The 20,982-nt window shown below is 37.2% G+C and overlaps 1 protein-coding gene across 9 annotated transcripts in view; it reads left to right on the top strand.

Moving 5' to 3' along the window:
• Positions 1-20,982, top strand: part of SDCCAG8 (serologically defined colon cancer antigen 8) — a 259,213-nt gene that overhangs the window by 3,704 nt on the left and 234,527 nt on the right. For all 9 annotated transcript variants that reach the window (XM_029227094.1, XM_029227092.1, XM_029227090.1 and 6 more), the window contains exons 2-4: positions 10,098-10,250; positions 10,940-11,022; positions 19,908-20,021. In XM_029227094.1, the coding sequence (XP_029082927.1) occupies positions 10,098-10,250; positions 10,940-11,022; positions 19,908-20,021 (350 nt within the window). The remainder of the gene's footprint in view (positions 1-10,097; positions 10,251-10,939; positions 11,023-19,907; positions 20,022-20,982) is intronic.

Below are 20,982 nucleotides of genomic sequence, written 5' to 3'. Positions count from 1 at the left end.
AGACAGGAATACATCATTTACTTTCTATATACATTTTGTATGCTGATTCCTCCTTTTTCTTTCAACATTTTGGTGTTTTTAGGCTCTAGATTGAATTTGTGGAAGAGTATGATAGATTCAAAGAAGAGAATGTGGAACTAGGATCCAAGTTACAACTCTTACTGTTGCTTTTCTAATAACCATCTATGTTACCTTAGGCAAGTTAATAAACTGTTTTTGGATTCTTGTTTCCTCATCTGGAATATGAAAAGTTTGGACTAGGTGGAGAATTATTGCCTTTAGGAGCCAAGCAGATGACAAAATATGTGGTGGAGTCAGTGGAAGACACTAGGGAATGGTGAGGCTCTGGCCAAACTGGGCATTTTATGCTTTTTCTAAAAACATTCCAGGTACTTTCTTGCTCCCTCCCTCTTTTTTTCCTTCACTTTCTCTTATTCTTTTCCCTTTGTCCTATACTGTGTGGGTCAAGCAAAACCCATGAGAGCTTGGTTTGCCTTCAGGCAGTACCTCAGACCCCTGGATCTGTAATGTCCCTTCTATCAACACTGGATTGGAACACATGAATGATAATGGTTCTGTTTCTTTCATATACAAATGAGAGTAAGGAACTAGGTTCATAGAAAGTGAGAGGTTGAATATGGGAAGAAAATATAAAATTGGGGGGAGTGATCCTTTTCTTTGTAAGTTGATCTAGTTTGATAAAACTGAAGATAATATTGATGGGCCAATTGTACACAAGTAAGATATAGAGCATCTTTCCAATTCATACAAAGTGTTTTTTTCATTCCACAGAAGGAATCACATCTGTGGAAAGCCAGTGTTAATCTTACTAGTCAATAATTTGGTCACTGAATTAACCAGAAGTGATATCATCAGGACCTTTGGCAGACTTAAGAAAACCTGTGTATAACTACTTAAGTAAAAGTTCCTCTTTTTCTCAGTTTTACTCATCAAACTTGTATTTCTTCTTCTTTTTGTTTTTCTTAAATGTTTTCTAAAATTTTAAAATATTCTTTGCCATATATAGTATATATTTATGCACACACACATATTCTCTATAGTTAATGTTTGCTTATGTGTTTAACTATCAGCCTCATTGAGACCAAGACAGGCAACAACGTAATAAAGGCTCTGGAAGCATTTATTATGAAATGAGAAAATTATTTTGGTGTTTTAGTGCAGACTGAAACATATCTCTCTTTTCTAAAAATTAAAGAAATGGAAATATTGGCTATTAATAAATAAGGATTGGTAATGCAAATGAAGTTTGTAAACATTTGAGTTTACATTTTTGCTGATAAAATTTAAATTACATATATTCCTTTTTTGTTTTATATACTTATATGGCTTTTCTTAGTAGTTTTAACTTTTATGACCATTTCTTCTACCAGAATAGCAAAAAGCTAGTAGAATTCCATTTTTTCTTCCCTACTGATAATGAGGTAAAATAGGCAAAAGACAGGATTTAGCAGCCCCAAAAGGGTGTTTTACAAGTAAATAGTCATCCTGAAATAATGTAGAACCAAAACAGTGGTTCAGTGTTATGAGATTGTAAGGGCATTTTCACATGTTGGCCATGTTTGGACAGAAAAAAGAGATGAAGTTGTTCTCAAGCTTTTGAGATACTGAGAATAATTATATTAACTCTTGGGATTTTTAAAAGACTTAAACTCTGATCATTTCACCAGTTTTTGCTAAGATTTTCCACCTTTTCACTTAGTGATACTCCTTTGAGGATCAAAAGGTAGGGAAAGTACCTTGACATGCGCTTGTGTACTTGCTAAAGCAACCTTGATTATGGGAGAGCTTCATCAAAGCCCACTGGAATATTTAAAGGAATGATCACCTAAAGTAGCTCTGAAATATGGCCTTAGAGTACAACTATTGCTTCATGTATTAGGCCTGGAAACAAAATGAAACTAAATATGAATTTCAAGTTTTTAATTACAGTAGATATAACAACTCCAGATACCTGGATCAGAACTGCCTCATGGTAGTGATGGCCATGGGTTGTGCACTGCCTACCACAGTGGCAGGATGGCTCACTATCCTGACCACTTTTCATCAGGAGGTGCCTGTAGTTACAATGTAGCAACGTGGAAAGTCTCTTCTTAAAACCGAACAGGGGCTATCTTGTTTTATTAATCTAAACCAGCAGTTATCAACCAGGGTGACTTTTTTTCCATCCAGGAAACATCTGGTAATGTCCAGAGACAGTTTTGGTTGTCACAGCTGGCAGGGAGGAGTCTACTGGCATCTAGTGGGTAGAGGCCAGGGGCGCTGCTATACAAACACAACACATCACCTTACAGTCAAGAATTATCAGGTCCAAATTTCAATAGTGCTAAGATTGAGAACCATGATCTAGAAGTAGCAAGGCATTGCTCATAACATTTACTTTGTGAGAATCATACTTGAGAATAATTACAATTAAGGGTACAGATTGTATTGGCTGATAATTTTACCTAAGTTCTGCCAGTCTGGCTAGGATTACTTCTTTATCAGGAAAGTGGCAGGTGCATAAGTCCTCTCAGTTGGTGCCAAAAAAATACCAGGTGTATCCCTCATAATGCATATTGTCAATCTTGATTTGCCAGCATCCATCCATCATTAATGATCTTCTAGACACTGCTCTCTTAAGATGTTTACATTCTTGTTCGGATTATCTTTCACTCCTGGCACCAACCATTTTCATATTTTTCAGCTTTTAGAGTCTTACGATAGTATTTTTTTGAGATTTTGTAGTTTCTGCACACTTTTAATCTCTTTCATTATTATAATTGCCGTTTACAAAGCTCTTTTTCTCTGATTTTGGATTATGCTGTTTTTATCTTGGTCATACTACCTGTCAGTTCCCTAGTAAACAGTGACAACAATCTTCTGAACTACCTGAGGCCCAGTCAAGTGTGGACAGACACATGTGTCTCTTATCTTGCCATGGTTTCATTTTTCTGCTTGTCTGTCCTGGTCTAAGCATGCTTTAAGAACTGTGGCTCGTCTCATGCTCGGCCTAGGGAGATATGGTTCATTGCATGTTTTCTCAGAGACAGCTGAGCACTTCACTGGGTGTGGTTCCGCCTCCCTGTCACCAGGATAATTCTTGTTCACATCTCCCAGTACAGATGGAGAATGTAGACATCAGTAATCCACAGTACGTATATAAGTGATGATCCTTCCTAGACAGGGACATATTTCCCTTTTGTTCAAAAGCATCTTGATGAAGAGAGGCTCAGTGTTGAGCTAGGAGTTAGAAAGTAGGGCAACTGGATTACAAAAATGAATAAAACAGACTTAAATTTCTCGGCAGTCAACAGCTTAATAACCTTTTCAGTGCTCATTGTATTGATTGATATTTGGATAGTGGACCAGCAGAAATAGTATTTACTTACATTTATGTTCATATGATCCTGTAGGACTCAGAGGTTGTATTTGTGTTTGTATTCTTAAGTTTAATTTTTTAATTATTGTTTTTCTTGTGATGAGAACATTTGAGATTTACTCTTCACATGCACAACACAGTATTATTAATGATAGTCACCGTGCTGCACATTATATCCCAGGACATAGTTTATTTTGTAACTGGAAATTTGTACCTTTTGACCCTCTTTGTCCATCTTGCCCACACACCCACCCCCTGAATCTGTATTTTTCTAATTAAAAACCCTCTTCTCTTTTTCCCTCTGCCACTGTCTTTTTTTTCCCTAACATCTTTATTAGAGTATAATTGCTTTACATTGTTGTGTTAGTTTCTGCTGTATAACAAAGTGAATCAGCTATACGTATACATATATCCCCATATCCCTTCCCTCTTGCATCTCCCTCCCACCCTCCCTATCCCACCCCTCTAGGTGGTCACAAAACACCGAGCTGATCTCCCTGTGCTATGCGGCTGCTTCCCACTAGCTATCTATTTTACATTTGGTGGTGTATATATGCCACTCTCTCACTTTGTCCCAGCTTACCCTTCCCACTCCCCATGTCAAGTCCATTCTCTATGTCTGCGTCTTTATTCCTGTCCTGACCCTAGGTTCATCAGAACCTTTTTTTTTTTTTTAGATTCCACATATATGTGTTAACATATGGTATTTGTTTTTCTCTTTCTGACTTACTTCATTCTGTATGGCATACTCTAGGTCCATCTACCTCCCTACACATAGTTCAATTTCGTTCATTTTTATGTCTGAGTAATATTCCATTGTATATATGTGCCACATGTTCTTTTTTTTTTTTAATGCAGCTCTGTTATAAAAAACATGCCTCTTTTATTTAACATCTTTATTGGAGTATAATTGCTTTACAATGGTATGTTAGTTTCTGCTTTATAACAAAGTGAATCAGCTATACATATATCCACATATCACCTCTCTCCCACCCTCCCTATCGCACCTCTCTAGGTGGTCACAAAGCACTGAGCTGATTTCCCTGTGCTATGCGGCTGCTTCCCACTAGCTATCTATTTTACATTTGGTAGTGTATATATGTCCATGCCACTCTCTCACTTCGTCCCAGCTTACCCTTCCCCCTCCCATGTCCTCAAGTCCATTCTCTACATCTGCATCTTTATTCCTGTCCTGCCCCTAGGTTCTTCAGAACCTTTTTTTTTTTTTTTCTTAGAGTCCATATACATGTGTTAGCATATGGTATTTGTTTTTCTCTTTCTGACTTACTTCACTCTGTATGACAGATTCTAGGTCCATCCACCTCACTACAAATAACTCAATTTCATGTCTTTTTGTGGCTGAGTAATATTCCATTGTATATATGTGCCACATCTTCTTTATCCATTCATCTGTTGATGGACACTTAGTTTGCTTCCATGTCCTGGCTATTGTAAATAGAGCTGCAATGAACATTGTGATACATGACTCCTTTTGAATTATGGTTTTCTCAGGGTATATGCCCAGTAGTGAGATTGCTGGGTCGTATGGTAGTTCTATTTTTAGTTTTTTAAGGAACCTCCGTACTGTTCTCCATACTGGCTGTATCAATTAACATTCCCACCAACAGTGCAAGAGGGTTCCCTTTTCTCCATACCCTCTCCAGCATTTATTGTTTGTAAATTTTTTTATGATGGCCATTCTAACCAGTGTGAGGTGATACCTCATTGTAGTTTTGATTTACATTTCTCTAATGACTAGTGATGTTGAGCATCCTTTCCTGTGTTTGTTGGCAATCTTTATATCTTCTTTGGAGAAATGTCTATTTAGGTCTTCTGCCCATATTTGGATGGGTTGTTTTTTTTGATATTGAGCTGCATGAGCTGCGTGTGTATTTTGGAGATTAATCCTTTGTCAGTTGCTTCATTTACAAATATTTTCTCCCATTCTGAGAGTTGTCTTTTCGTCTTCTTTATGGTTTCCTTTGCTGTGCAAAAGCTTTTAGGTTTCATTAGGTCCCATTTGTTTATTTTTGTTTTTATTTCCATTTCTCTAGGAAGTGGGTCAAAAAGGATCTTGCTGTGATTTATGTCATAGAGTGTTCTGCCTATGTTTTCCTCTAAGAGTTTTATAGTGTCTGGCCTTGCGTTTAGGTCTTTAATCCATTTTGAGTTTATTTTTGTATACAGTGTTAAGGAGTGTTCTAATTTCATTCTTTTACATGTAGCTGTCCAGTTTTCCCAGTGCCACTTATTGAAGAGGTTGTCTTATCTCCATTGTATATTCTTGCCTCCTTTATCAAAAATAAGGTGACTATATGTGCGTGGGCTTATCTCTGGGCTTTCTATCCTGTTCCATTGATCTATATTTCTGTTTTTGTGCCAGTACCATACTGTCTTGATTACTGTAGCTTTGTAGCATAGTCTGAAGTCAGGGAGCCTGATTCCTCCAGCTCTGTTTTTCTTTCTCAAGATTGCTCTGGCTCTTCGGGGTCTTTCGTGTTTCCGTACAAATTGTGAAATTTTTTGTTCTACTTCTGTGAAAAATGCCATTGGTAGTTTATAGGACATTCCATCCAAAACAACAGAATGTACTTTCTTCTCAAGTGCTCATGGAACATTCTCCAGGATAGATCATATCTTGGGTCACAAATTATGCCTTGGTAAATTTAAGAAAATTTAAATCATATCAAGTATCTTTTCCAACCACAATGCTATGAGACTAGATATCAATTACAGGAAAAAAAAACTGTAAAAAATACAAACACATGGGGGCTAAACAATACGCTACTAGAAGAAATCAAAGAGGAAATAAAAAATACCTGGAAACAAATGACAATGAAAACAAAACCCAAAACAAACCAAAACCTATGGGATGCAGCAAAAGCAGTTTTAAGAGGGAAGTTTATAGCAGTACAATCCTACCTCAAGAAACAAGAAAAATCTCAAATAAACAACCTAACCTTACACCTAAAGCCATTAGAGAAAGAAGAACAAAAAACCCCCAAAATTAGCAGAACATAATTAAGTTTATATTCAGCCCATAGTTGGTGCTGGAGAGAAGAAACCAGGATGTATTGTGAAATCTCTTACTGTCCTCTCAGGAGAGAAGAGGAAATGAGTATTCTTTCCATCTCTCATTTATAGACAGATAAAGCTGTGCCCATTAACAGTGGGATAGGAAACCACAACTGGAACCTCCTGTCTAATCTGGCTTCCTTACATGAAAGCAGCAGATAACTGCATCTGGGGAGCACTGTTCTTAATAAGGATTATGGGGCCTTCAGTTGCAGTGGCTCCAGTTGAAGAGAAGTGGGGTTTTATCTGTCTTGAAAGATCTGAGTGTTGTTATTCCTCAGGATTAACTCTGTTTGTTGCAGTGTATAATTATGTTAGTATGTATATATTTGAAAAAACATTTAGCATGTTTTGAAATGTAGTATTGAAATGACTTTAAAATATCACTTACCTCCTTAGTTTTAGTTTTAAGACACAGTTCTTAGAAATTCCTTGTCTTCATCTCTGATACTAACAACTAAAGTCACTCGTTGCAAAAAACCCCTAACCTTGTGTAATCACTTTTCTTTGGGATGGTTGTTGAGTTCAATATATTACTATTTCACATAATACTATTTTCATAGTGCAATTTAACACATGGTCTTTGAATGTTAAAAATTCTAAAAGATTAAACAATATTAGGAAAGGGATTAAATGCGCTCATAAAGCTCTGCCATCATTGTAAGCTAATGAAAGAAGTCTACCTATAAGGATTTACAACTACACAATTTTTTTCAGATTTCCTTTCCTTTTCCTAATATCGCTTATTAACTTTTAGTCAGATTAGGTATAAATAAATAATTATCCTTTGTCTTATAGATGAAGTCATTTGATGGCTCCACAGAGCACACTTATAGTGTAATTCAAACCCTCTCTTTCCTTTTAATGGATGCAGTAAGGATAAGTGCTTTATTCATAGATTTCAGTGCATTAAGTCTAATGCTGTGTGAACTAAATTGCTTATCAAGTAACACTTTGATTTTCCTTTTTAACAAGTCTCTTTAGAAAATACTGAGTTATTGAAAAACTATTTTTGCTGCTTCTCATTTTATTAAAACCAGGAATGCATCTTATCTGGACTTTTTAAACTCATGAGGAGTAAAAGGAGACCAGGCTTGGTTAGTTATCAATTCCAAATTCCAGTCAGAGAAAGGTCTGCGTGGAAACAGGATTGATGTGGAGAAAATTGTAGTGGTAAATTCCCTGGGTCTCTTGTGTAGTTAGTTGTAGAATTTCACTGTTGAACCCTGACCTAAAAGACCTGTTTTCTTTAGTTTAATCAAGGTAGAAAATGAGTTGCTGTAAGCAAAGAACCTATATTAGAGATTTTGTAAGATAGAGAATATTTTTTTCTATTAAGTTATGGTTAGTTTTTTCTGGTTTCAAACTTAAATTAATGGGCTTGGAGGAAGTATAATCTATGTTTCAAGGTCCTGTAGAATATATGTTTATAAATATATTTCCATCCATGATTGGTAATGAAAAGATAGCTGTTTTATAGCTTTTTTAGGGTTCCCACGTAGGTAGCAAGGAATAGGAGCTTTTTCTCCTGAGTACACAAGGCGAAATAGATATAATTGTCAAGGAAGGGCCTTGGTCAGAAGAAAGAGAGAACTTCATTGGCATCATTGTTATGTGTTGCTCTGAATTAGGGAAAGTTTTTACTTAGAAAAAGATGTCCTCTGGGCTTCCCTGGTGGCGCAGTGGTTAAGAGTCTGCCTGCCGATGCAGGGGACACGGGTTCATGCCCTGGTCCGGGAAGATCCCATATGCCGCGGAGTGGCTGGGCCCGTGAGCCATGGCCACTGAGCCTGCACGTTCAGAGCCTGTGCTCCACAGCGGGAGAGGCCACAACAGTGAGAGGCCCGCGTACCGCAAAAAAAAGATCTCCTCTGAAAATCTTAAGAATTATTTAGATAAAATCCATATGAAATAGATAATAGCTATACATGAACTTGCATGGGAATTCATCTTTTTCTAACATAAATTTCTATGTTAGATATATGTAAATATTTGGTAAATTTATGAATTAAAAATAACTTTCAAATACAGATGTCAAAACTTGAAAATGATGAGTGAAATCTGGGTTTCAGCTCTAATGTACAAGGAACATTTTTTATTATAGTTAATGTTTTCTAGATTGGAACTGGGGAATTTAATCATAAGAGATTAGCAGAAATAACAAGTTTAAACCTGAAGAAGTAACTGGACTTTAATTAATGAAATTACCAATTGATTGCCTGGTTCTCCAGTTGTCATACATGTAAAATATCCATAAAATGGGGTAGAATTATTAGTAATGTCATCACCAGTGTCATTAGTATATTATAGTATAGTATTAACATATAGTACAGTATAATATTACTATATTAGTATAGTTCTGTTATTAATGTAAGACTTCGATCCTTTGCTGAAGATGTTTTTGGGTACGTATTTCACTGAATAATTATTTCAGTTATCTATTGCTGCTTAACAAGACACTCTAAAGCTTGATGGCAGAAAGCAACAAAGAAAAGCATTTGTAGTATCTCTCACAGATCTGTGGGTTAATTGGACTCAAGCTGGGCAGTTTTGGGGTTTCTTTCATGCCATTGTAGGTGGATGGCCTCTGGTGCTGGAGTCATCAGGAGACTCCACCGAGCTGTTAGTGGGGCTGGGCTTCTCTCCTTCTCCCTGTGGTGGTCTCAGGGGCTTTCCTTTCCACATGGCCTCTTCACAATCTCTCCAGCAAGGTAGCCAGACTTCCTACTTTGTTTGGCTTTGGGTTTACAAAAACCAGAGTTCCGAGAAGGTAGAAGCAAAAGCTACCAGATGTTTTAAAGATGTGACTGGTCTGGCGTGGTGTGCCTTCCATTGCATTCTCTTGGTTAGTGCAGGTTACCGGCCCACTGAGTTTCAACCTGGGAGAGGGCAAGAATGTGAGGCTGGGTCCTTTGGCGGCTATTTTTAGAGATGAACTACTAGAATAATATACCTTAAAATACTTCATTTTAGACTATTTATGTTAAGTATGTGATAGTGAGTTTAAGCTTCAATTCTAGGGGTAGTCAGGTGCACTAACCAAGAATTTCTATGTAAGATGTAGTCAGCCAGCAGTACGTAAGTACTACTGTACTAGAGAGGCTGCCGCTATAAGCACGTCAGCTGTTCAAATCTTGATCAAAACTAGGCCAGGTAGTCATATGTCTCTTGCTGCTAGAGGGACATCTGGCCTACAGGGACAAGGAGGCCTCCTTGGGCAGGAACTTGGTGTGGTGGTGTCCCTTTTGCCAGTTTTGCCCACCCACCCCTCTCCAGAAGGGGTAGGGGAGTCTTAGGCATTGAGGGGTTAGGATAGTGCTTTCCCTGTGAGGCTGTTGTTTGGAGGAGTGGAGGGGGGAGAAGCTCTCCCATTCATTCCTCCTCAGCAATAGAGCTATATATAGTGAATATCAATCACTGAGGTGTCAGGGACCTTAGAGATCATCAAGTCTAACTTCTAACCCATGAACTTAATCTCTTACTTCCTCTGGCATGTTCCTCAGCAAGCTAGAAACAAAACTATGCTTTTTTCCCCATGAAGTATCAGAAATGATTGCTTTTCCTTTAGAAATTGTCTTCTTGAGTCAGTGTACCTTTGGTCGCCCAGATTTCACTGGCCCTGATTTTCATCATATTGTTACAGAACGTGCCAGTAGAAGCATTCACCAATTGAAATGTGCCCTGAGAGAAGGTGATGTCACTATTGGAGAAGATGTAATGGATCCTTCTTTTAGTACCAGTGTAGGAAATGAGGATGCTGGGAATGCCTGGCGTGAACTGCAACACAGCCATGCTGGTGAGTGTGAACGTCAGTCCTGAACTGAATGACACACAGTGAATTATTTAAACTTTGTACAGTAATGACTCCAGTCTATCCTTTACTGCTAGGATTTTAGTCGAGAAACACAAATCAGCTAATCTAATTCCCTTGCTTATTTTTTTTTCCTTTGACTTCTCAATGCCTATAGGATGTCGTAGCAGTATTTCCTTAAGATGAATCCAAGCTGCCTCTCCAGCCTCATTTTTCTGTTTTCCTTTCAACTGTCCATCTTTCAAGCCATGTTCTAATCATAACAACCTACGGCCATGCTTCTATGCTTTGCATGAGCCACGCATTCTAACTGGATTTTTTCTCACCCTTTTCTGCTCAGTAATCTCCTGTTTATCCTTCACCGTATTGTCTTCTCTGTGAAAACAATTATGTGCTTCCTCTTCATAGCACTATGCATTAGCTCTAGGTCTACCTAGAACTTATTATATAATTTTATATCTGTTAGTTATATCCCTCTTGCTCACAAGCAAGATTCTTAGCTCTTAAGTGGTAGAGGTTTTCTTGTTTGTCTTTGTGTCCCCAGTCAGTAGCACATTTTGTGGTGCATAATACATATTTAAACAATATTTGTTAGATCGATGGATGGATAGATGGGTGATAATAAACCATGGATCTAAAATAAGGTGAATAAACCCATTGCTTTTGCTCCGCAGTTAATCAACTCAAAGCTTTGCTATGCCAACAAGCAACTAAGGAAAGTGAGGTATCTCCAAGAAGACGAAAATTGTCCCCTTTGGTAAGTATCAGCTTTTGCAACCTGACAAAAACATTATTTTTCTAACCATGTTTTAATTTTACTGTGTCATTTTAGTAGTACATATTGTAAACAGATTCTGAGCAGGGCCTGCTAATAGTGTAAAACGTTAAAAGAAATTATTTTCCCTCTGATTATTTTGGCTGAAGAAGAGAGACTTCCATGGCAGAGAGAATTCTGATTTTTTAATTTATTTTTTACTTGAAAAATATGAGTGAGGAAATAGTTTGGAGAATTTACTTTGCAACTGTTAGCAAATATAAAAAAGAAACAATATATGGAAAAGATTAACCATTGCTTTTTTAGAGGGGCATATCTATATTTTATTATTTTTAGAATTTACTGTTTAATTCTAGCAGTCCTTTGTTTTACTCTTTTATGTAATCTTATTCTAAATTTTAAAATATATGGTTATAAAATTGTGTGATACGAGAAGCTGTACTCTGCTTCTTCTGAAGCTGTTTTCTATTGCTGTTGCTTTGACGGAGTGTATTACTTCTGACTGAGGCAATGTGATATAAAGCCTGAGATAGGTGTGAGGGCAGGGTGGGTGTGAGGGAAGGGTACTGTGAGGGAGGGTGGGTGTGAGGGAAGGGTACTGTGGGGGAAAGGGTATATGTGAGGGAAGGATTTGGCCAGGTTTAAATGGTCAAAATAATAATCTAGGCTTTAGGTCTATCTAGGGTCTATTATGTACTCTCTCACAGGGTTTTTGTAATAATAAGATCATATATTTAAAATTCTTTAGAAACCTATGAAGTATGACACAAATATAAAATGTCATAGCAACAATAACCACCTTGCATTTTCAATGTCTGTGACAGTTGGATACCAAGGCTACATGCTGGAAACTTGGAGACATGTCCTTTACTCACAGCTGAAATGTCATAAAAGTACCCTTATATTAACACTTCATTCCAGCCTGACACATACTTTCATGTTTAATTCCCACTTTAGAGAAATGTACTACATACTCCTATTCAATATTTATAGGTATAAATTATAATTAAAAAAATACTTCATCATTCAGTGAATTTATTACTGTTGACACCTAGTTTCTAGAATGCTCTTAAGCACACATGCGTGGAGTACTTTTAAGTCTAGTAGATTAAGTTGCTGTATCTGTTGAATGCTCAGACATGCTTATTAGCATTTTAAAGGTAAAACTGAGCAGTGATATTACAAAACTTATTGACTTCAAATAGGCAAGAAGACTCTCATCAAAATCATCAGTTGTATATACCAATACGCAGGTCTATTTGTATTGGAGCTATGTGAAAGAATGGAACTTAGACTCTAAATGTATATGACCTACATGTGATGATTATAAGCCATAACCATAATAAGTAGCTTTTGAAGATGTTACCCTTTAGAATGCAGTTTCATAGCCAATATGACATATGAAAAATATGTGGCTGTATTGATAGTGAAACTGAGGCAGTGTTGAGATAGAAAATGTCTAAACATTATTACTTGTTATTCTAAAATGTGGACATCCAGATTATAATAAACCCTTCAAAGTATATGCAAGTTATTTCATATGGAGATTTTCCACATGACATAAGCTTGTTTTTAATTTTCACATTGACTATCCCCTATATACACATAATAATAATTCATATTTGCCTATGTACCGAACCCCTTTCTATTAATATTAATTATTATAATTAGTTCCTTTCTACTTAACACAGATAATTCATTTAATTAAAGTCTCTTTGGTTTTTAAATTTATTAAATATTCCCAGAAGCAAAGCTCTACTGAATTATTCTGCCATGGGAGCTGGTATTTCATCATTTATAGGAATTTCTGCTGGATTGAAAAACAAAATGGTTGTGTGTCTCATCTCAAGCTTTCCTCTGGGTTCATCTAACTGGTTGAACCTCATTTTCCCTTTCCTCTCTTCCTCTTTTCTTTAACTAATATCATCGTATGATGTATGATTTATAAACCATTTTACAATCATTTTAGGATAAGGTAAGATGTACATTAAAAAATCAATTCCAGGACTGCTGCAGAAGTAAAGAGAATTAACACTTTTTATGACGTCTCTTCATTGAGTCCTCAGTGCAGCGTATCTCAGTTTTTGTACGTATCTGCTTTGGCACTCTAGTCTTGGAGGCTCCAGAACAGCAGAGTCTCAAATTGCCTTGAGTACTAGGGTCAAAAATTAAAAATCAGGTTTTGCTAGCGTACTCATTAGTAGATAGAATTTTACCTTACTGACACACATTTGGCACATTTGTCTAAAGAATCCCTCCTTCAGGCAGCTTGTTCTGCAATTTTAGCTAGCAGTCCTCTTCTATGGTGGTTTCTTGAAGAGCTGTCCCTTTATCTCATAATTACTGAATAGGATATCACATTTTCAGATGGCTCAAATAGGAAGTTCATCCCAGCCAATTATACTACTCCAGCATTTTTCCATTTGCCATATGCTTTTTACAACCACTTTCACTGTCCATCTTTAAAAAATGATATTCATATCCCTCATTCTTATCTATTTGTGGAATTTATAGGTGAAGAAATAAATACTATTAGCCACAGTGTGATCTAGTCTATGTTTTTGTAAATTATTTTTTATACAGAAGATTCTTATTAGTTATCTATTTTATACATATTAGTGTATATATGACTGTCCCAGTTTCCAAATTCATCACCCCCCTTTCCCCCCATTGGTGTCCATAAGTTTGTTCTCTACATCTGTGTCTCTATTTCTGCCTTGCAAACCGGTTCATCTGTACCATTTTTCTAGATTCCACATATATGTGTTAATATACGATATTTGTTTTTCTCTTTCTGACTTACTTCACTCTGTATGACAGTCTCTAGGTCCATCCACATCTCTACAAATGACCCAATTTCATTCCATTATAAGGCTAATATTCCATTGTATATATGTACCACATCTTCTTTATCCATTCATCTGTCGGTGGGCATTTAGGTTGCTTCCATGACCTGGCTATTGTAAATAGTGCTACAATGAACATTGGGGTGTGTGTGTCTTTTTGAATTATGGTTTTCTCTGGGTATATGCCCAGTAGTAGGATTGCTGGGTCATATGGTAATTCTATTTTTAGTTTTTTAAGGAACCTCCTTACTGTTCTCCATAGTGGCTGTATCAATTTACATTCCCACCAACAGTGCAAGAGGGTTCCCTTTTCTCCACACCCTCTCCAGCATTTGTTGTTTGTAGATTTTCTGATGATGCCCATTCTAACCGGTGTGACGTGATACCTTATTGTAGTTTTGATTTGCATTTCTCTAATAAGTAGTGACGTTGAGCAGCTTTTCATGTGCCTCTTGGCATGCTGTATATCTTCTTTGAAGAAATGTCTATTTAGGTCTTCTGACCATATTTTGATTGGGTTGTTTGTTTTTGTAATATTGAACTGCATGAGCTGTTTATATATTTTGGTGATTAATCCTTTGTCCGTTGATTCGTTTGCAAATATTTTCTCCCATTCTGAGGGTTGTCTATTCGTCTTGTTTATAGTTTCCTTTGCTGCGCAAAAGCTTTTAAGTTTCATTAGGTCCCATTTGTTTATTTTTGTATTTATTTCCATTACTCTAGGAGGTGGGTCAAAAAAGATCTTCCTGTGATTTATGTCAGAGTGTTCTTCCTATGTTTTCCTCTAAGAGTTTTATAGTGTCCGGTCTTACATTTAGGTCTTTAATCCATTTTGATTTTATTTTTGTGTATCGTGTTAGGGAGTGTTCTAATTTCATTCTTTTACATGTAGCTGTCCAATTTTCCCAGCACCACTTATTGAAGAGACTGTCTTTTCTCCATTGTATATCCATGCTTCCTTTGCCAGAGATTAGGTGACCATAGGTGCATGGGTTTCTCTCTGGGCTTTCTATCCTGTTCCATTGATCTATGTTTCTGTTTTTGTGCCAGTACCATATTGTCTTGATTACTGTAGCTTTGTAGTGTAGTCTGAAGTCAGGGAGTCTGATTCCTCCAGCTACGTTTTTTTCCCCTCAAGATTGCTTTGGCTATTTGGGGTCTTCTGTATCTCCATACAAATTTTAAGAGTTTTTGTTCTAGTTCTGTAAAAAATTGCCATTGCTAATTTGATAAGGATTACATTGACTCTGTAGACTGCTTTGGGTAGTATAGTCATTGTCACAGTGTTGATTCTTCCAATCCAAGAACATGGTATATCTCTCCATCTGTTTGTATCATCTTTAATTTCTTTCATCAGTGTCTTATAGTTTTCTGCATACAGGTCTTTTGTCTCCTTAGGTAGGTTTATTCCTAGGTATTTTCCTTTTGTTGCAATGGTGAATTCAATTGTTTCCTTAATTTCTCTTTCTGATATTTCGTTGTTAGTGTGTAGAAATGCAAGAGATCTGTGCATTAATTTTGTACCCTGCAACTTTACCAAATTCACTGATTAGCTCTAGTTGTTTTCTGGTGGTATTTTTAGGATTATCTATGTACAGTATCATGTCCTCTGCAAACACTGACAGTTTTACTTCTTCTTTTCCAATATGTATTCCTTTTATTTCTTTTTTTTCTCTGATTGCCGTGGCTAGGAGTTACAAAACTATCTTGAATAATAGTGGCAAGAGTGGACATCCTTGTCTTGTTTCTGATCTTAGAGGACATGCTTTCAGTTTTTCACCATCAGGAATGATGTTTGCTGTGGATTTGTCATATATGGCCTTTATTATGTTGAGGTAGGTTCCCTCTATGCCCATTTTCTGGAGAGTTTTTATCATAATGGGTGTTGAATTTTGTCTTAAGCTTTTTCTGCATCTATTGAGATGATCATATGGTTTTTATTCTTCAGTGTATTAATATGGTGTATCACATTGATTTGAGTATATTGAAGAATCCTTGCATCCATGGGATAAATCCCACTTGATCACCGTGTATGATCCTTTTAATGTGTTGTTGGATTCTGTTTGCTAGTATTTTGTTGAGGATTTTTGCATCTATGTTCGTCAGTGATATTGGTCTGTAATTTTCTTTTTTTGTAGTATCTTTGTCTGGTTTTGGTATCAGAGTGATGGTGGCCTCGTAGAATGAGTTTGGGAGTGTTTCTTCCTCTGCAATTTCCTGGAGGAGTTTGAGAAGGATGGGTGTTAGCTCTTTTCTAAATGTATGATAGTATTTACCTGTGAAGCCATCTGGTCCTGGACTTTTGATTGTTGGAAGATTTTTAATCACAGTTTCAATTTCATTACTTGTGATTGGTCTGTTCATATTTTCTGTTTCTTCCTGGTTCAGTCTCAGAAGTTTGTGCTTTTCTAAGAATTTGTCCATTTCTTCCAGGTTGTCCATTTTATTAGCATACTTTTGCTTGTACTAGTCTTTGATGATGCTTTGTATTTCTGCAGTGTCTGTTGTAACTTCTCCTTTTTCGTTTCTAATTTTATTGATTTGAGTCTTCTCCCTCTTTTTCTTGATGAGTCTGGCTAAAGGTTTATCAATTTTGTTCATCTTCTCAAAGAACCAGCTATTAGTTTTATTGATTTTTTCTATTGTTTTCTTTGTTTCTATTTCATTAATTTGTGCTCTGATCTTTATGATTTCTTTCCTTCTACTAACTTTGGGTTTTGTTTGTTCTTCTTTCTCTGGTTCCTTTAGGTGTAAGGTTAGATTGTTTATTTGAGATGTTTCTTGTTTCTTGAGGTAGGATTGTATTGCTATAAACTTCCCTGTTAGAACTGCTTCTGCTGCATCCCATCTGTTTTGGATCATTGTGTTTTCATTGTCATGTATCTGTAGGTGTTTTTTAACTTCCTTTTTGATTTCTTCAGTGATCTCTTGGTTATTTAGTAACATATGGTTTAGCCTCCATATGTTTGTGTTTTTTATGTTTTTTCCCTGTAATTTATTTCTAATCTCATAGTGTTGTGGTAGGAAAAGATGCTTGATATGATTTCAATTTTCTTAAATTTACCAAGGCTTGATTTGTGACCCAAGATGTGATCTATCCTGGACAATATTCCATATGCACTTGAGAAGAAAGTGTATACTGCTGTTTTTGGATGGAATGTCCTATAAATATCAATTAAATCTAACTGGTCTATTGTGTCATTTAAAGCTTGTGTTTCCTTATTAATTTTTTGTCTGGATTATTTGTCCATTGGTGTATGTGTGATGTTGAAGTCCCCCAATATTAGTGTGTTACTGTCAATTACCTCTTTTATAGCCGTTAGCATTTGCTTATGTATTGAGGTGCTTCTATGTTGGGTGCCTATATATTTATAATTGCTATATTTTCTTCTTGGTTTGATCCCTTGATCATTATGTAGTGTCCTTTCTTGTCTCTTGTAACATTCTTCATTTTAAAGTCTTTTGATCTGATACAAGTGTTGCTACTCCAGCTTTCTTTTGATCTTCATTTGCATGGAATATCTTTGCCCATCCTCTCACTTTCAGTCTCTATGTGTCCCTAGGTCTGAAGTGCATCTCTTGTAGACAGCATATATACTAGTCTTGTTTTTGTATCCATTCAATCAATCTGTGTCTTTTGGTTGGAGCATTTAATCCACTCACATTTAAGGTAATTATTGATATGTATGTTCCTATTACCATTTTCTTAATAGGTCCTTTTCTTCTCCTATGCTTCCCTCTTAGAGAAGTTCCTTTAGCATTTGTTGTAGAGCTGATCTGGTGGTGCTGAATTCTCTTAGCTTTTGCTTGTCTGTAAAGCTTTTGATTTCTCCATCTAATCTGAGTGAGATCCTTGGTAGGTAGAGTAATCTTGGTTGTAGTTTCTTCCCTTTACTCACTTTAAGTATATCTTGCCACTCCTTTCTGGCTTGTAGAGTTTCTGTTGAGAAATCAGCTGTTAACCTTATGGGAGTTCCCTTGTGTGGTTTTTTTTTGTTTGTTTTTTTTTTTTGGCTGCATTGGGTCTTCATTGCTGCCTGCGGGCTTTCTCTAGTTGCGGTCTGCAGGGACTACTCTTCATTGTGTGCGGGCTTCTCCTTGTGGTGGCTTCTCTTCTTGCAGAGCACAGGCTCTAGGCATGTGGGCTTCAGTAATTGTAGCATGAGGGCTCAGTAGTTGTGGCTTGAGGGCTCTAGAGTGCAGGCTCAGTAGTTGTGGCACATGGGCTTAGCTGCTCCACAGCATGTTGGATCTGCCTAGACCAGGACCTGAACCCATGTCCCCTGAATTGGCAGGCAGATTCTTAACCACTGTGCCACCAGGGTAGCTCCCCTTGTATGTTATTTGTTGTTTTTCCCTTTTTGCTTTTAATAATTTTTCTTTGTCAATTTGATTACTGTGTGTCTCAGTGTGTTTCTCCTTTGGTTTATCCTGCCTGGGACTCTCTGCGCTTGCAGGACCTGGGTGTTTCCTTTTCCATGTTAGGGAAGTTTTCCACTATAACCTCTTCATATATTTTCTTGGGTCCTGTCTCTCTCTCTTCTCCTCTGGAACCCCTTTAATGCGAATGTTGGTGCATTTAATGTTGTCCCAGGGGTCTCTTAGGCTGTCTTCATTTCTTTTTATTCTTTTTTCTTTATTCTGTTCAACAGCAGTGAATTCCATCATTGTCTTCCAGGTCACTTATCTGTTCTTCTGTCTCAGTTATCCTTCAATTGATTCCTTCTAGTGTGTTTTTCTTCTCAGTTATTGTGTTATTCATCTCTGTTTTTTGTTGTTTAATTCTTCTAGATGTTTGTCCTTTAATTCTTATAAGTCTTTGTTAAACATTTCTTGCATCTTCTTGATCTTTGCCTCCATTCTTTTTCTGATGTCCTGGATCACCTTCACTATGATTATTCTGAATTCTTTTTGTGGAAGGTTGCCTATTTCCACTTCATTTAGTTGTTTTTCTGGGATTTTATCTTGTTCCTTCATCTGGTACATAGTCCTCTGCCTTTTCATCTTGTCTATCTGTGAATGTGGTTTTCATTCCACAGGCTGCAGGATTGTAGTTCTTCTTGCTTCTGCTGTCTGCCCTCTGGTGGATGAGTCTATCTAAGAGGCTTGTGCAGGCTTCCTGATGGGAGGGACTGGTGGTGGGTGGAACTGGGTGTTGCTCTGGTGGGCAGAGCTCAGTAAAACTTTAATCCGCTTGTCTGCTGATGGGTGGGTCTGAGTTCCCTCCCTGTTGGTTGTTTGGCCTGAGGCGACCCAGCAGTGGGGGCTACAGGCTCTTTGGTGGGGCTAATGGCAGACTCTGGGAGGGTTCATGCCAAGGAGTACTTCCCAGAACTTCTGCTGCCAGTGTCCTTGTCCCCATGGTGAGCCACAGCCACCCCCTGCCTCTGCAGGAGACCCTGCAACACTAGCAGGTAGGTCTGGTTCAGTCTCCTGTGGGGTCACTGCTCCTACCCCTGGATTCTGATGCACACTACTTTGTGTGTGCCCTCCAAGAGTGTATACTCTGTTTCCCCAGTCCTGTCGAAGTCCTGCAGTCAAATCCTGCTAGCCTTGAAAGTCTGGATCTCTGGGAATTCCTCCTCCGGTTGCTGGAACCCCAGGTTGGGAAGCCTGACGTAGGGCTCAGAACCTTCACTCCAGTGGATGGACTTCTGTAGTATAATTGTTCTCCCGTTTGTGAGTCACCCACCCCACGGTTATGGGATTTGGTATTATTGTGATTGCGCCCCTCCTACTGTCTCATTGCAGCTTCTCCTTTGTGTTTGGATGTGGAGTATCTTTTTTGGTGAGTTCTAGTGTCTTCCTGTCGATGATTTTTCAGCAGTTAGTTGTGATTCCAGTGCTCTTGCAAGAGGGAGTGAATGCACGTCCTTCTACTCTGCCATCTTGAAGCAATCTCCCTAGTCTATGTTTATACCATGTTTATATGACATCAGTGCTAAATTGAGTATGGAGATGGTATTAACTGATTCTTTGCTAAATCCAAACATGCTTCATTTGTTTTTATTTTTGCCTTAGAAATCATCAGAATATGAGGAAACCGATATGCCTGCTCTACACAATCTTGTTCCCATCATCAGTGACCAGTCTCAATACATTCATCATTTAGAGGCAGAAGTCAAGTTCTGTAAGGTAAGTTTCTCATTAAAAATTTAAGCCAACCTAAATTAAAGTTGATATTAATAATGCCTTGTGTGAAAATTTGCTATTATTAGTCATGTTTATAGCAATACATTGAAAGTTGCCATCTTTATATGATTGAAAAGACTGATGTGTATAGGAGCTTCTCAGGCTTGGGAATGATACTCCTGACTATGCCATTTCTGAATACTTGATTTCCCAGTAGTCTCTAACTATGTCTAATATTTTGATAATATTCTCTCATGTTTCAGAATTTTTCCTTTCCACCCTGTTTACTTTAGCCCAGCTTATGGCAAATGCTTTGGAATAGTAATACCAATCATTCTCGCACACTTATCAACCTATTGAAATTGTTGTGCAGCAAGTAGGGATTCTAAGCAGTAGATTAAATCTACCCCATGTCAGTGTAAAGGTTCTTACCTTGACTTTGAATACAGATAGCTCATGGGGGTACTGATACTTATGATCAAGAAACCAGATGTGTCACCTATGGCATGTAACACTAGATGTTACATATTGCATGACTGTATGAACTTTAGTAATGTCATTAATGCCATTGGAGCCTTTCTGCCTTCCCAAAGTATGTTAGTGTTTTAGTTTTTTGGTTTTTTTTTTAAATATCAATGCATCAGATCATGTGATATTTTTATAGGAGTTACTGATATCTTTTTTATCAGTATTATATGTATTACATTTTCAATGTTTGGCTACTCTTGCAAGGTGTAAGTCTGATAGGTAACTTAAGAAACCTTTAAACATTTAATGTCTTGAGTTTTCAAGGGCGTTTCCTGATCTTAGTGTGTCATTTTCTCTTTGTTCTTGGGGATACAATCATTATTATACAAGTATTCTTGGATTACCAGAGAAGCTGAAATAATATCCTAGGACTCAGTCCATTAATAAGCTTCTGTTAATTCCTAAAATGCTGTGGGTAAAACTTAAGAGATATTGT

The sequence above is a fragment of the Monodon monoceros genome, unplaced genomic scaffold, assembly GCF_005190385.1.
Source record: "Monodon monoceros isolate NGI ecotype Baffin Bay Population unplaced genomic scaffold, NGI_Narwhal_1 Super_Scaffold_18, whole genome shotgun sequence".
Classification (NCBI taxonomy): Eukaryota; Metazoa; Chordata; class Mammalia; order Artiodactyla; family Monodontidae; genus Monodon; species Monodon monoceros.
Note: the sequence above shows the minus strand (reverse complement) of the source record. Positions and strands in the feature narration are given on the sequence as shown.